The sequence below is a fragment of the Aspergillus novofumigatus genome (assembly GCF_002847465.1).
Source record: "Aspergillus novofumigatus IBT 16806 chromosome Unknown P174scaffold_12, whole genome shotgun sequence".
Lineage (NCBI taxonomy): Eukaryota > Fungi > Ascomycota > Eurotiomycetes > Eurotiales > Aspergillaceae > Aspergillus > Aspergillus novofumigatus.
In genome coordinates this window covers 183,817-197,092 of record NW_020194285.1, presented here as the reverse complement: position 1 = coordinate 197,092, position 13,276 = coordinate 183,817, and the positions used below count along the sequence as shown (strand labels likewise).

The 13,276-nt window shown below is 52.4% G+C and overlaps 6 protein-coding genes across 6 annotated transcripts; 4 read left to right on the top strand and 2 right to left on the bottom strand.

The window, feature by feature from the left end:
• The first annotated feature begins 22 nt into the window (after positions 1 to 22).
• P174DRAFT_446205 (monooxygenase sphC) lies at positions 23 to 1,191 on the top strand. The gene has a single exon (XM_024828523.1). It carries the CDS (start codon positions 131 to 133, stop codon positions 1,106 to 1,108), a length of 978 nt encoding a protein of 325 aa, XP_024677298.1. The 5' UTR covers positions 23 to 130; the 3' UTR covers positions 1,109 to 1,191.
• Positions 1,192 to 1,221: 30 nt separating this feature from the next.
• P174DRAFT_455355 (MFS-type transporter sphD) lies at positions 1,222 to 3,338 on the bottom strand. Its single transcript, XM_024829315.1, has 2 exons — positions 2,743 to 3,338; positions 1,222 to 2,680 (listed from the first exon to the last, which is right to left on the bottom strand). The coding sequence occupies exons 1-2, from the start codon at positions 3,028 to 3,030 to the stop codon at positions 1,229 to 1,231; spliced, it is 1,740 nt and encodes a 579-aa protein (XP_024677297.1). The 5' UTR covers positions 3,031 to 3,338; the 3' UTR covers positions 1,222 to 1,228.
• A 115-nt stretch (positions 3,339 to 3,453) lies between these two features.
• On the top strand, positions 3,454 to 5,243 carry P174DRAFT_446203 (acetyltransferase sphE). The gene has a single exon (XM_024828522.1). The coding sequence runs from the start codon at positions 3,484 to 3,486 to the stop codon at positions 5,140 to 5,142; it is 1,659 nt and encodes a 552-aa protein (XP_024677296.1). The 5' UTR covers positions 3,454 to 3,483; the 3' UTR covers positions 5,143 to 5,243.
• On the bottom strand, positions 5,189 to 6,863 carry P174DRAFT_64515 (putative short chain dehydrogenase/ reductase). The gene is made up of 5 exons (XM_024832414.1): positions 6,437 to 6,863; positions 6,316 to 6,382; positions 6,126 to 6,259; positions 5,766 to 6,072; positions 5,189 to 5,689 (listed from the first exon to the last, which is right to left on the bottom strand). The coding sequence occupies exons 1-5, from the start codon at positions 6,464 to 6,466 to the stop codon at positions 5,235 to 5,237; spliced, it is 993 nt and encodes a 330-aa protein (XP_024677295.1). The 5' UTR covers positions 6,467 to 6,863; the 3' UTR covers positions 5,189 to 5,234.
• A 1,423-nt stretch (positions 6,864 to 8,286) lies between these two features.
• P174DRAFT_516324 (transcription factor sphG) lies at positions 8,287 to 11,083 on the top strand (the record flags this gene model as incomplete). Its single annotated transcript, XM_024832320.1, has 6 exons — positions 8,287 to 8,421; positions 8,451 to 8,525; positions 8,928 to 9,635; positions 9,698 to 10,198; positions 10,228 to 10,343; positions 10,421 to 11,083. 6 exons carry the CDS (start codon positions 8,287 to 8,289, stop codon positions 11,016 to 11,018), a joined length of 2,133 nt encoding a protein of 710 aa, XP_024677294.1. The 3' UTR covers positions 11,019 to 11,083.
• A 371-nt stretch (positions 11,084 to 11,454) lies between these two features.
• Positions 11,455 to 13,202, top strand: P174DRAFT_464893 (cytochrome P450 monooxygenase sphH; the record flags this gene model as incomplete). The annotated part of the gene is made up of 3 exons (XM_024830468.1): positions 11,455 to 11,658; positions 11,716 to 11,988; positions 12,048 to 13,202. 3 exons carry the CDS (start codon positions 11,455 to 11,457, stop codon positions 13,200 to 13,202), a joined length of 1,632 nt encoding a protein of 543 aa, XP_024677293.1.
• Positions 13,203 to 13,276: the final 74 nt, after the last annotated feature.

Here is a 13,276-nt window from a genome sequence, read left to right as displayed (position 1 = left end):
CCTATATGCAATTATGAGACCTCCTATTCATAAACCCGCATGCAAGCAACTAGCATATCGGCCATTTTCACCCACTCCCATCTTCTCTACCATCAATACATCGTTCGGAGCCCATCCTCCAGAACTCCAAATGTGGCGAATCCCGACAGACGTCCCGCAGGTCGCCGAGCCCAATGGACTCAAGCTTGCCGAAGTGACAGTCGACACGCCCTTGGACGAAGTGTTCAAGCACTGGAAAGAAAGCGGCGGCGTCATCCTGAAACACATGCTCACCACCGCGGAGGCACATCAGATCACCACAGAACTCGAGTCCCGCATCGACTCCGTCCAACGGGGCTCCCGGGTGCCCCATGCGGACCTGGCAGCCTTCCACGGCACCAAAACCAAGCGTGCCGGCGACCTAATCAACCACAGCGCGACGTTTCGAGAGCGAATCCTCGAAAACGACTTCATCCACGCCATCTGCAAGCGCTGCTACAGCGAAGGCGGGCATAACGGAGACTACTGGCTCTCGGCGGCGACCACACTCAACGCCTCCGGACCGCAGCCCGCGCAGGTCTTGCACCGCGATCTGACCTCCTATCCACCATACGCCCTGCTCGGACCTGAAGGCACAGAGCCACAGATCAACTTCCTCTTTGCCTTTTCAGACTTTACGGATGACAATGGCGCAACGCGCATCATCCCCGGCAGCAACAAATGGCCCTTCCATCAGCGCGGGAACATGGGACAGACGATCCCAGCCGAGATGAAGACTGGTGACTGTCTACTGATCGGGGGGAAGGTCATCCATGCCATGGGCGAGAACAAAACGGAGACGGAAAGGAAATGTGTCCAGCTGACTGTCATCCCCAGTTTCCTGACGCCGGCGGAAGCACATCCTTTCATCATCAAGCTGGAAACCGTGAAGACGTTGTCGAAGCGCGCGCAGCGATTTGTGGGGTTTAGATCGCAGTACCCTCGGGGCTCACCAGGCTTGTGGACAAAGGATTATATCGAATTGGCATTGCATCTCGGTTTGGACGATCTTCCCGGTGCGATGGAGGATTTGCAGCATGTTCTCAACCAGCCCAAACAATGGGATACAATTGATTATGACAAGATATGAGAGTTGTACATGAAGCTACCAGGTCCTCGGTTACTTCTTAAATGATATACTCTACATGATAGTATGCAAACGCTTTATCCATCTTTTTTTTTTTTTTTTTTTTTTTTTTTTTTCCCCCGACTATTCCTCGAAGCGCTGGTTCCCCAAACCCTGCGACTTCAGATCAATCTCATCCACGAACAGCGAAGTCACCAACCCCAGTCCACTAAGCCCCGTCATTGTGTAAAAGATCGTCTGGAAGCACTTTAGATAGACCCTCAGAACCCGATCAAGCGTTTCAGCAGGAACGTCTGTTGATCTTAGCTTGTCAATAAAGGCAACCGCATTGGTGACGTCCTCGAGAGGCGCCAGAGGACCGGTAAGTTGGACTGTAGTGGCGGAGATGGATGTCGAGAAGACAGAGTTGAAAATGGTTGCAGAGATCGTGAGGCCGACGAGACCGCCAAACATGCGGATTGTGAGAAATTGTCCGATCGCCAGGCCTGTGTCGTCGACGTTTTTGACGCTCGCCTGCATGGGAAGAAGGTTGAGACGCAGCAAGGCAACACCCGCTCCCCAGAGGATGGGAAGTCCGAGCCGCATGGATGACGACGATCCTACGTCGAACAGGGCCAGCAAGCCGGTTCCCAGCGTGAGTATGATCCATGCCAGCCTCAGAATCCATACATATCCACCAAACCACGGAACCAACATCATGGAGGCAGCGGCGACCACCACGCTAATGATGACGGTGGGCAGCAGGGAGACGGCCGATAAAATGGCAGTTTCGAGTTGTACGGCTTGGTAGATCAAGGGTAGGTACTGCAATAGCGAGACCAGGACCGCGCCATGGAGGAAGCCTCCGGCTAACGTCATGTTTCCAGTCTTCGAGTGGAAGAGTCGATGAGGAACAATAGGGGCTTCGGGTTTCGCTTCGTAGAAAGCAAATATGACCAGTACCGCAACCCCTAAGAACAGTGGCACGAGAGTCTGCCAGGCACCCCATGGAAATAAGGAGCCCGCCCAACTGAGGGGTAACACAAAGATCGTGATCCCGACGACGACCAACACCATACCAATCCAATCGAGGCGGTTCAAATTCTTGGCTAGCGATGCATCGAGGGGGACTGGTCGTAGCTTGAGGAAGAAGAACACCAAGGGTGTACCGATCCCTAGCAACGGCAAGTTCACCCATCCAATCCATCTCCAGCTCGCATAAGTCGCGAACAGTGCACCCACTGAGGGCCCCATGATGTTGCCAATCGCCATGGGAATGGCCATCAAGCCCAGATATTTCGAGCGTTCCTGCAGCGTCGTCATATCTGCGAGGATCACCTCTGCCAGCACGTCAATGCCTCCACCTCCGAACCCTTGAAGGACGCGGCCGACGATAACCGTGTTCATATTTTGGGCCACGGCAAAGACGATGGATCCGATGAAGAATAAGGCCATGGAGACGTAGAGAGGCGGTTTCCGACCGAACGCGGTGGAGATACTGGCCCACACCGGTTGCATGACGAGGCCACATAGGGTGTAGGACAAGTTCGCCCAGAAGGACTCCAAACTCTCGCCCTTGAGATCAGCAGCTATGGTCTACCGGCGAGGTTAGTCTTGGGGCAATTCAGCACCCGATGAGAAAACGTGGTATTGCTCACTGGAAGGGCGATACCGAGGGCCGTTGCATCCACCTGGAACACAAACATGCTGGCAGCGAGGCCTATGAAAGCGAGTTTAAAGGCTAGTGATTTCTTTGCTGTCCGCTCAACATCATCCTCGCCATTTCTCTCTGCAGGAACTTCCGTCCCGCCTGCCTCTGTCTCTGCGTCTGTCTCTGTCTTTCCTTGTTTTTCTGACATGGGTTCAGAGTCTGGTTCTGGTCGAACTGCGAATGCGGATATCTCGGCGCTGGCGTCCGTTCTGGCGTTAAACTCGGCCTGGCCCATGCTTGGCACGATAGTTTAACTCTCAGACCACGTCGGCTTAGGGCTCAAGCTCAATCACTCACACAAGTTGAAATAGAGTTTTCAGTTGCAGAGAGAAGATGCTTACCAACGGATTGGTCCACCGCAGTGTGTGGAGATAGGGGAATGGAGGAGTGTCTATCGGGAGTGGTGATTTCTGTATTTGAGCAGCCAAGAGACCCCTTTCCAGGATCACATATTCTTCCGGATCGCTGGTCGATATTACTCAGCAGAATCCGGACCGTCACGTGTCCTGAGGATGAAGGAAGCAGATGAAAGAGTATGTACTTTACTCTGTAACAGTGAATGTCGTTCCCAAGCGTGGACTGAGTTTGGAAGATGACAGCTGAGCCTAAGAGGCGCCGGTTCCGCGCGGGTTCCGGTCCCGAAGGCTCGGCCCGGTTGGTGGAGCAAACTAACCTGGGCAGCGCTATCATGAAAGGCAGTGACTGCGACCACCACCAGGACAGGACCACGATCACGGTCACGACCAGAATCATCTTTGTCGTCAACCCAGAGGCTCCATTAGAGGCAACGCAACTTGTCATGGGTTTTCTTGGATTTGGGAGGGAGTCTGCCCCTCCGCCGACCGTACCAACCGACACAATCATTCCCTTCCACTACTGGGATGATGACCATCATACAAGAGGCCTTTCCTTTGACGTCACGTTCCGCTTCGATGACATCCTGGACCCGGAGAAGCTTCGGTGTGCGCTATCCCGGCTGCTAGAATTAGGAGACTGGCGGAAACTCGGTGCTCGAATCCGAAGGAATGCAGAGGGGGGTCTGGAGTACCATATTCCGCAATGTTTCGACGACAAGCGGCCTGGCTTCGCATACTCCACGGTCGCATATGACATGAACGTGGCCGACCATCCACAAACATCGCGTTTAGCTCAACCTCACCACCTTGATGCCGCTGGTCGCCCGGCCGTTCGGGGCATTACATATACAACTACACCCGAGTTCAGATCATTCATCCGGACTCCTGCTTTCCCCGATCGCTTGGAAGGTTGGCTTTGTTCAGACAGTCCCCAGCTGGGGGTTCGCATTATCACCTTCCTAGACGCGACACTTGTTACCGTTTCTTTCCTTCATAGCTTGACGGACATGATGGGACTCGATGCCGTTCTGGACGCCTGGTCTGCAGTGCTGCGCGGACGAGAAGATGAAGTGAAGCCGTTTGTGGGATTCGCTCGTGACCCTTTAGCTGGCCTCACCGGGTCGAAGACAGAACCGCTGCAGAAATACGTCTTTGCCGACACGCTGCTCATAGGGTGGACCTGGTTTTTGTTTGCATTGCGGTATATCCTTACGATTGAGCTGTTTTGGCAGCACCGGGAGGAGGAACGGGTTATCTTCTTGCCCGCAAAATACCTGCAACAGATGCGATCTAAGGCGATGGCGGAGCTTGCATCGCGCGACGCCAACGAGGGCGACAGACCCGTTTTCGTCAGCGAGGGTGACGTTCTGTTTGCTTGGTGGACGCGCGTGGTTCTCCGAGCCGAAAAACCTTGCCCCAGCCGCACAGTTAACATGCGGAATACATACTGTTGCCGGTCAATCTTAGCAGAGCTGGGCCACATACCATCCGCCACATGTGCATTGGTAACCAATGCCGTATTCGCAACCCTGACATTCCTTTCCGTTCGCCAGGTTCTCGAAGAACCTTTAAGCTTCACCGCACTTGAAATCCGCAAGTCTCTTATACAGCAACGGAATGCCGAACAACTCCAAGCACTGGACAGCATCCAGAGAAATACACTGGACAATGCACATCATCCAGCCCTATTCGGAAATCCTGGTATGTACACGGTAATGATGTCAAACTGGGTCAAAGCAAAACTGTTCAAGGTTGATTTCTCCGCTGCCGTCATAAGAAAGGGAATGGCAACGGACAAGCGAAGCAATCAGCTGGGCAGACCATCTTGCATCCAAGGGACTGGGACTAAAGGCTACGCGACGCGAAACACTGGCGTGGTGATTGGAAAAGACGCTGCGGGTAATTTCTGGTTGTTGTACAGCTTGCGGAAGGAAGTCTGGCCGGCTGTAGAACAACAACTTCTTTCTATGTCTGATGAAGATGCCACATAATCATCGAAGCCGTGCTTAGTGGCTAGCACATATAATGTATAAATTGACAAAATCTGGCCACTCAATCTCATGCGAGATGCCCCTGGGGCCTTTTATCGTAACCGGCTACTACCATCTTCCTTGCACATCCTCTCCCACCTCCTCCTCAACACCGGCACGACAAACCACCCCATCACCACGCTCAACAAGGAATCCATTATTCCAAGTCCTCTCTTGGGGCTCAACCCAACCATATTCGTAAACAAAAGGCTCGCGGCCAATGAATCCTCGCAGATAATAAAATCCCCTTTATCTACCCGCGCAACTATCCCCTGGGCCACTTTCTCCGAAGAAGGGAATTTCGCCTCCAGCTGCGCGAAAGTGGCGACGTTGGTTCCCTGTATCCGCTTCGTGAGGTCAGGTTTGGTGTCTTGTTCGAGGACGAACCCAGGGGAGATGAAGTCGGCCGGAAAGGCGATGTGGATTGTGTAGGTGGTATTGGCGGAGTTGTGGCGGAGGACTTCCAAGCGGAGGGTGTCTGCAAGGGCTCGGACCGCGCTTTTGGCAGCTTTTTGAGTTGGATGGTGTTAGCCGGAAGATGACAACAAAACTTCGAAATCAACAGATCAAGATCATGGGCTTACGCGTATAAGCAACGCTCCCGGGTAACCCCAAGAACGCCGCCGCACTGTTGGCGAAAACAATCTTTCTGGGTTTGGGTCCAGTGGTGTTGGTTGACATGTCGATGCCGGTAGGTTTCTTGTCGTCCTCAACCCAGATATCCAACATGGCCTTGGCAGCATAAGCAGAGGAATAATAATTATTCTTCATGCAAGAATCGAGCTGCGTGGCTTTGAGATCGATGAAAAACCCGTTCTCGGCATGGTTTCCCCCCGCGCAGCAGTACAGGAAATCCGCGATTCGGGGTTGGGATCTGAATGCTTCCGAAACCTGTGTGCTGGTTAGGGGGAAAGTTCTATTCGCATGCTGCAGTAGCAACGTACCTCAGAGGCATCAGCCATATTCACCGCCACGGCATTGATCTCTTGCCGATCCGCATCCACACAATTCCCGACTATCTCGTTCTTCGCATCTGCTAGAGGACCCGGCCGTCGCGCGAATATTGTGACATTGGCACCTTGAGCTTGGGGATCAGTGAAAATATAGGCTTTCCGAACGGGAGGATTCACAAACCACGCGCAGCAAGTATGTTGGAAATCGCTTTTCCTAATCCACCGGAGCCACCCGTTATAAAGGCAGTCTGCGAGATCTGTCAGCGAGACCAGTACCAGTATCCGCAAAATACGTTACATACCTTGCCAAACAGGTCCTGATCTGGTTTCATGCTTTCTTTCCACTCTGGGCTCTTCCAGGTTCGGTGTCAGCAGGAAGGTAAGATTGCGCAATTGAACATTCAAACAACGACTCGCGAAGTCAGGATCAATTGAACCTCGTTCCATCGATCTTGTCAAGCTCTATGGAAAATATGGAAATATTATGCCAGAGATGCCAGAGAATGCAAGGAGCCAGTCGGCGCCCTCGCCGGTCTGACCAAAGTGGGCGCTGATGACGGGTCCCGTCCCCGAGATGAGGGAAGTACGGTCGCTCCAACATCTTCAAATGAAGGTCTAGTCGCTCTTCAAGGATTGTTGAGCAGATAGCGCGTTCTCTTTCGTTTCAAACACAGACTCCACCATTCGTGTACTCGGTATGTCAGCAACGGTGTCCTTAACTAGTCTGCCTTCAAGGGGGTTAATCCGCCTCGTTAATGCATCTAGTCTCTAGTCTCCCCCCAATATCTAGCTCACACTTACCCCTCCGTTCCAGTCTCACACTACACTGTCAACCCATATGCGCAGTAAGCAACGTCCGCAATAACTGAGTCCCGAGCATATATTTTTAGCGCCCCTTTTTACTGGTCGGAACGTTATGATGAAGGTGGAATCCACAGATTTCTGGTTCAGTCAGGCAAACATCATAAGCATGACCAATTAGCCGAGGGGATGGGAACCACGCCGAAGAACATATTGGCGCCAGGTAAGGGGTAGTAAACCCTCCCTGCAGGTAAGCTTACGTCCATTCACCTCTTCCTGCTGAGATAGAGGCTGACTGTGCTCGAGAACTGACTCGCTAAGGATCAGCGGAAGATCGCCGGGATGTGCCGCAGGTCATGTTTCTCCAGAGGCGGAAGCCAATTTGTCTGATGCTCTCCGTGCTTGGGTGCTAGTGCAGCTAATCACACCATCACGGGCGTCAATCTGCTGAGAGGCGCGCCACCCCCTCACGCTAGTGTCAACATTCTGCAGAGGTATGATGCATAGGGTTGTTGTATAAATGTTAGCAGGACAGGTTCCACAACGCGGCATGGCACCGTTGCATTTGGAGAGTCTTCTTTGGTGTGACCAAATGGCAAAAACTGTTTGGGGTGTGGCTTCGCAGTGTACCCTGGGCGCGTCTCGCATCTCAACTGAGCTGGCGTCAGTTCTATCGAGACAGACTGTAAGAGAGCCGCATGATATCTGACTATGCTCCGGAGCTCCGGGAAAGTACCTCCAAACCGGAATCACTCAAGTTCCTGTCTCGCGAGTAAATTATCAGCAGCTCCTCCGTAGTTCGCAGTCTATCCTCATAGTCAGACCTAAAACCATATACGAAACTCAACCATTTCAGAAATGTAATTGCGGAATTATTGCACGGGAAAGCTCCGGAAAGCTACATTAGAATGTTATTAGGTTATCGAAATAAGATTTCGGTCAATCAGCCGTGGCGACCAACTGCGGAAGCGAATTCGATCATGGCTTGATGGAATTCAGCCGAAACTCGGCAACAGTATATTTATCCAGCAGATCCACATGGACATCGTGACTACTTCGCCTCCATGTTCGAATACTTTTCAAACTATCTTCGCTTCCCCTCTCGGCTGACATACATAATGGATTACTATATACTACGCTAATATATTCGTCCGACACTGAGATATGAGCAGCAAATCTAGAACGTTGGAGAGTACATTTTCCTCTAACCTCTTATCAGGCTGATGTTGTCTAATTGGGCTGGACATCCAACCACTCTCCACTGATGCGCCCTGGTTGGCCCTGTGCATGCTTGGCCTTGGGCCCTAATGACCCTTAGTCGTTGGTGATGTTCAAGTAGCCCCCGGTAAGAATGCATGCCAACATGCAGAAAGGAAATGGACCGACGGTGGTAAACCCCCACTGCGGCTGGCAAACGGAGCCTTATTCTCCTATAAATGCTCTTACCCGCAGTCATTGTAAGATGTCAAGCTGTACGTTAGACCCTGTCGCCACCTGTCCCGAGGATAATCAAAGATCTGCGCGGCCTACGACTTCTTCCTGGCAAACCCGCGACAATGGCCAAAGAACTTAGTAGAGATGAGTACACAGGTAGGCGAGCCTCGGATATGCGGCCCCCAAAAGCAAGCAAACCATAGGTAACCAATCATTTCGACCAGTATGTGACCAATGCCGGACGAGGAAAATACGCTGCAGTCGAGAAAAGCCCTCGTGCAGGAACTGTGACCGCCTGGGCTTGCAGTGTGAGTGGTCCGGTCAAGGCAAAAAGTGCAATCAAACAACCCTTCTGTATGTACTACGTCACTACTTCACTACTTCCACGCGTTGCTGTTCCGAGCTCATGATTCATAGAAGCCATACTATCCTGGGTATGGGTAGTCGCCTTGAACAACTCGAGGTAAGCTGGACGCCAAGTCCCACATACATCTGTAGACGATGTCTAAGAACCGCTTATTGAAGACTTCCTTGGCGGACACTCAAAGGTCCTTGAAGCGACTTTTCGAGGGTTCATCGACAGTCTCACCTTCCTCAAGACGCCCAGCCAGCCCAGCGAGTCCTACACCGCAATTGAGTGATCAACGGTTCCCCGACTCGTCACAATCGGCCTTATTCACGAGGCCGCTTGGCCGTTTTCTAGTGGACCAAAACAGTGACGAGAGATGCTTTGGCCCGACCTCTCTCGAATCACTAATGCTCAACATCAAGGATGAGCTCGTTCAGAGTCCCGACACCGACAGGCACACCGTGAAGGAATGTGTGATGCGAGCACAACGCAAGATTGATCTTCTGGTTGGCCAGGGAGAAGAGATTCCCACTGGGGAAAAGTCACCGCCCGCGATGCCTCCCTTTGCCATTTTGGACGCAATGATCGAGCCATACTTTACAACAACCAACGATCATTTTCCTATCTGGTCCAAGAAAAGGTTCACTCAAATGGCTGCGGCTTTGCGGCAATCCGCGCCATCCGAACGGGACCTTGCTTCTATCGTCTGCTGCAACAATCTCATCCTCATGGCCATGTCAGCGGACTCCCTAGGCTCCCACCAGCGCGAGTCAATGATGTCCAAGCAGACCCGCAAGGCGTCGTCAATCGACTTTGACCTCATTGCGGGCTTTTTGACAAACGCGAAGCGCGCTGTCAGCAATATTGACCAACTTGTGTCGCCGCACCTCATCAATGTGCAGGCACTGCTATCTCTGGTAATATTTCCGACTAATACTCACCATTTCCTAGTTGCACCGAATCACTGACAAACGAGAAGCACATGGTCGCGCAAGTGTACCTCTCTATAGGTCTATCCGAGACGCTGCTAGCTCTAGCAATCAGATGTGCAAAGTCCATCGGCATCCACCAGTGGCACTCCTTTCAAGGTCAACTGAGTGAGGACGACGTCAAAGAAAGACAAAACCTTTCATACTGCTTATACATGCTTGATAAGGCCGTTTGCTGGACGGCCGGGTCATCTCCCAGTATACCAGTCTCCGAAGTCCATTTCGACCCACGCCTGGTGCCTTCTGAAAACGGTATCCCACCCTGTCTCGTTGCAAAGGCCGAGATGGCTAGGATAGAGGAGACCGTATACTTGGAGATATACGCGGTCCATGTGCAGGCGAGAGACGAAGATCAAGTTCGCGGATTCGCAGCCACGATTCTGTCAAAACTTCAAGTCTGTCTCACCGAATCGGGAGTTGACTTGGACCAGATACAGAAGTCTTTTGACGGCTCCGCTTCGAATCTGCAGTTGGCAATCAGATATCTCTCTGTTCAGCTGCTCCTCATTTGGCCCATAAGCACCATCCCGATCCCATGTTTCAACGGGCTCCCGAGGTCGCTCGAATGTGTTTGAAACTCTTGTTACGCCTGTGGCATTCCCCACCCGACCAAGGGAGCCAGGCTGTTTTCTCATTGTAATGACTCTTTCTCTGACTGCCTTGTATCTTTTGAACCACCAATGGCTGAGACTGACCGTTTGGTTCCGATATAGCTTTCTCGCCTCCCTTCCGTCACTATATCTTTACGAAGTGCTGTCATCCATCCTCTGTGGTGGGGGGTCCAATCGGGACATCGACATGCTTCAAGAATTCATTGAGATGCTCCAGACCATTACCGACTGCCGCGCAGAAGCCTCATACAATCGACGGCTGTACCAGCTGTCACTTATTGTCAACGACGTGGTAAAGGCCAGGAAGGCTCAGCACAAACGGCAGAAGCCGACCTCGGAAGGACCAACAGATCCTTACTTGATGTCAGAGCTACTCTCGCCCCCAACCAGCGGGTACAGCTACATGAATTCAGAAGTTCAAGAAACCTATGACTCACGCTTTGATGGTGCCGTTTTCCAAGATGCAGATGGTTCGTTTGCCCCCATGGGTCCAATCACCTCGACAAGCGGCGAGTTGGCTCGAGGCTCAGATGAGTTTCTGTCGCAGTTGAGGAGCTACGGGAAGTCGGCTCCCGGGAACGAAAACTTCAATTCTCTGGCCATGGAAGCCCTGGGGGAGTCTCTTCTCTTTTGGAAGGGCGTCAACCAAGGGGCCAGTGCTGATAGTCCGTCAGTCAGGTGCGATTTGGGGAAAGGTTAAACTATATATGAAGAGGAATTCTTAGAGCGGAATTTGTAGGCATGGAAAAGAACTGGCAGCGAAGGAATCTTAAAGGGCAGCCATTGCAGTCTATTACAAGAGATTAGTCGCGTGCAATCAAATATGTGCTCACAGACAATCTGTCTAAAGTGGGGCCCCAGCACTCTGCCCCCATATTTGCCCTATACTGATACCGAGTAACTGTCAGACAGTCGAACGCGGGACGGCGCCCGAGCCCCGGTGGCATAAGGAGTTTCAAGGCTTGGTTGTGGTAGAAGTTACACACAAAGAAAACCAATCATACGACTGGTCTCAGGTGGCACGGCTTCAGCCGATGCCCAAGCCATCGGTCAGCGATTTGATCCTCTAGATCATTGAAGTAAGGGTGGCCGCCACCAGAAAACGGCGGCCTCACTCTGAAGACCCAACCACCATTATGGGACCCATTCGCGATTACTTTGGTGTCCTCAGCCTCGGCATAGCTGCCGGTGTCTACTTCAGTCCAGAATGCGCCATCTACGGCTCCAGAATCGCGACCATTACCGTTCTGATTACAGGCATCACCATATCAAAGTTGCTCTATCAGTTATTTATCTACCCTCAATTCGTCACGCCGTTGAAACACTTTCCGGCCCCACCAGTGAGCCATCAAGTCCATGCTTGCCATACTGGACTCGGAATTAACTTGCATCGCTAGAAACGGCACTGGCTCACGGGCAATACGGGTAGTTGGCTCGTCGACACCCCGCATGCGCTAATGAAGGAGTGGGCCAAGACTATTCCCAATGATGGAGTTCTTCGTTACTACATTGTGGGAAACATGGAAAGGCTCACGATAACCAGTCCTGCTGTCCTAAGCGAAATTTTGGTGAGCAAGGCCTACGACTTCGCAAAGCCCTTGGTGATACAGCAGACATTGAGGCGCGTGCTGGGCAATGGCATCCTGATTGCCGAAGGCGAGGAACACAAGGTAAGAAACAGCCAATGCGCATTCGTTTCTCGTTTGGATCTCACAACCATTTCGTGTAGTTTCAACGTAAGAATCTCAAGCCAGCTTTTGCGTACCGCCATGTCAAGGATCTCTATCCTGTCTTCTGGTCCAAGGGCACGGAGATGGCCAAGTTGATCCGAAAGGATCTGCAGAGCAGAACAGCTCCAGACGATAACACCATTCAAGTGCGAACCTGGGCCAGTCGATCCTCGCTGGACATCATTGGTTTGGCAGGCATGGGCCGGGATTTCGGCTCCCTGCACGACCCTGAAAACAGTCTCAGCCAATCTTACGAAATGATCTTCGCCACACCGGGTCTGGGAACAAAGATCCTTTTCATACTTGGAATGCTCCTTGGGAATACGACATGGCTAGCAAAGCTACCCACCAAGCAGAATAAGCTCATTGACACGGGCTGTCGCAATATCCGTGATGCCACGCGGCGGATGATTCGCGAGCAGAAGGTAAAGATGGAGGATCCAAACGCAGAGGCCGAGGTCGACATCATTTCCGTCGCAATGCGGAGTGGCAACTTTGACGATGACAACCTCGTCGACCAGTTGATGACCTTCCTAGGCGCCGGCCACGAGACGACCGCTGGGGCGCTTCAATGGGCGATATATGCGCTTTGCAAGCACCCAGATGTTCAGGCCCGCCTGCGCGACGAAGTCCGCGCCAACCTGCCACCGATCAATGTCGAGAATCCCGGTCCGATCGACGCTGCAACCATTGACAGCCTCCAGTATCTAAATGCCGTCTGCAATGAAGTCATTCGCTTCCACCCGTCTGTGCCAAATACCGTCCGTGTGGCTTTGAAAGACACCACCCTGATGGGGTACCCGATCCCCAAGGGTACGCAGGTCGTCATTTCGCCGGAACTTGTTAATCATATGCCGGCGCTTTGGGGGACAGACGCGGAACAGTTCAACCCAGATCGATGGATGGGCCCCGGTAAGGCCAACACCGGTGGCGCAGCCAGTAATTACGCTTTCCTGAGCTTCCTTCACGGTCCCCGTAGTTGCATTGGGCAGGTGTTCGCTAAAGCGGAACTAGCATGTCTCCTCGCTGCGGTGGTCGGTAGCTTTGAGTTCGAATTGAAATACCCCGACGCTCCACTGGAGGTGCGAGAGGGAGCGACTATCGCACCAAAGGACGGCGTCCTGGCTAAATTCACTCCTTTGGAAGGATGGTGAAGCGGGTGAGGGATTTCTCCTGTACTGTTTTGCATCTTCCTGGGTTGCTTTTTGGCGATTAGACTTCCCATCGG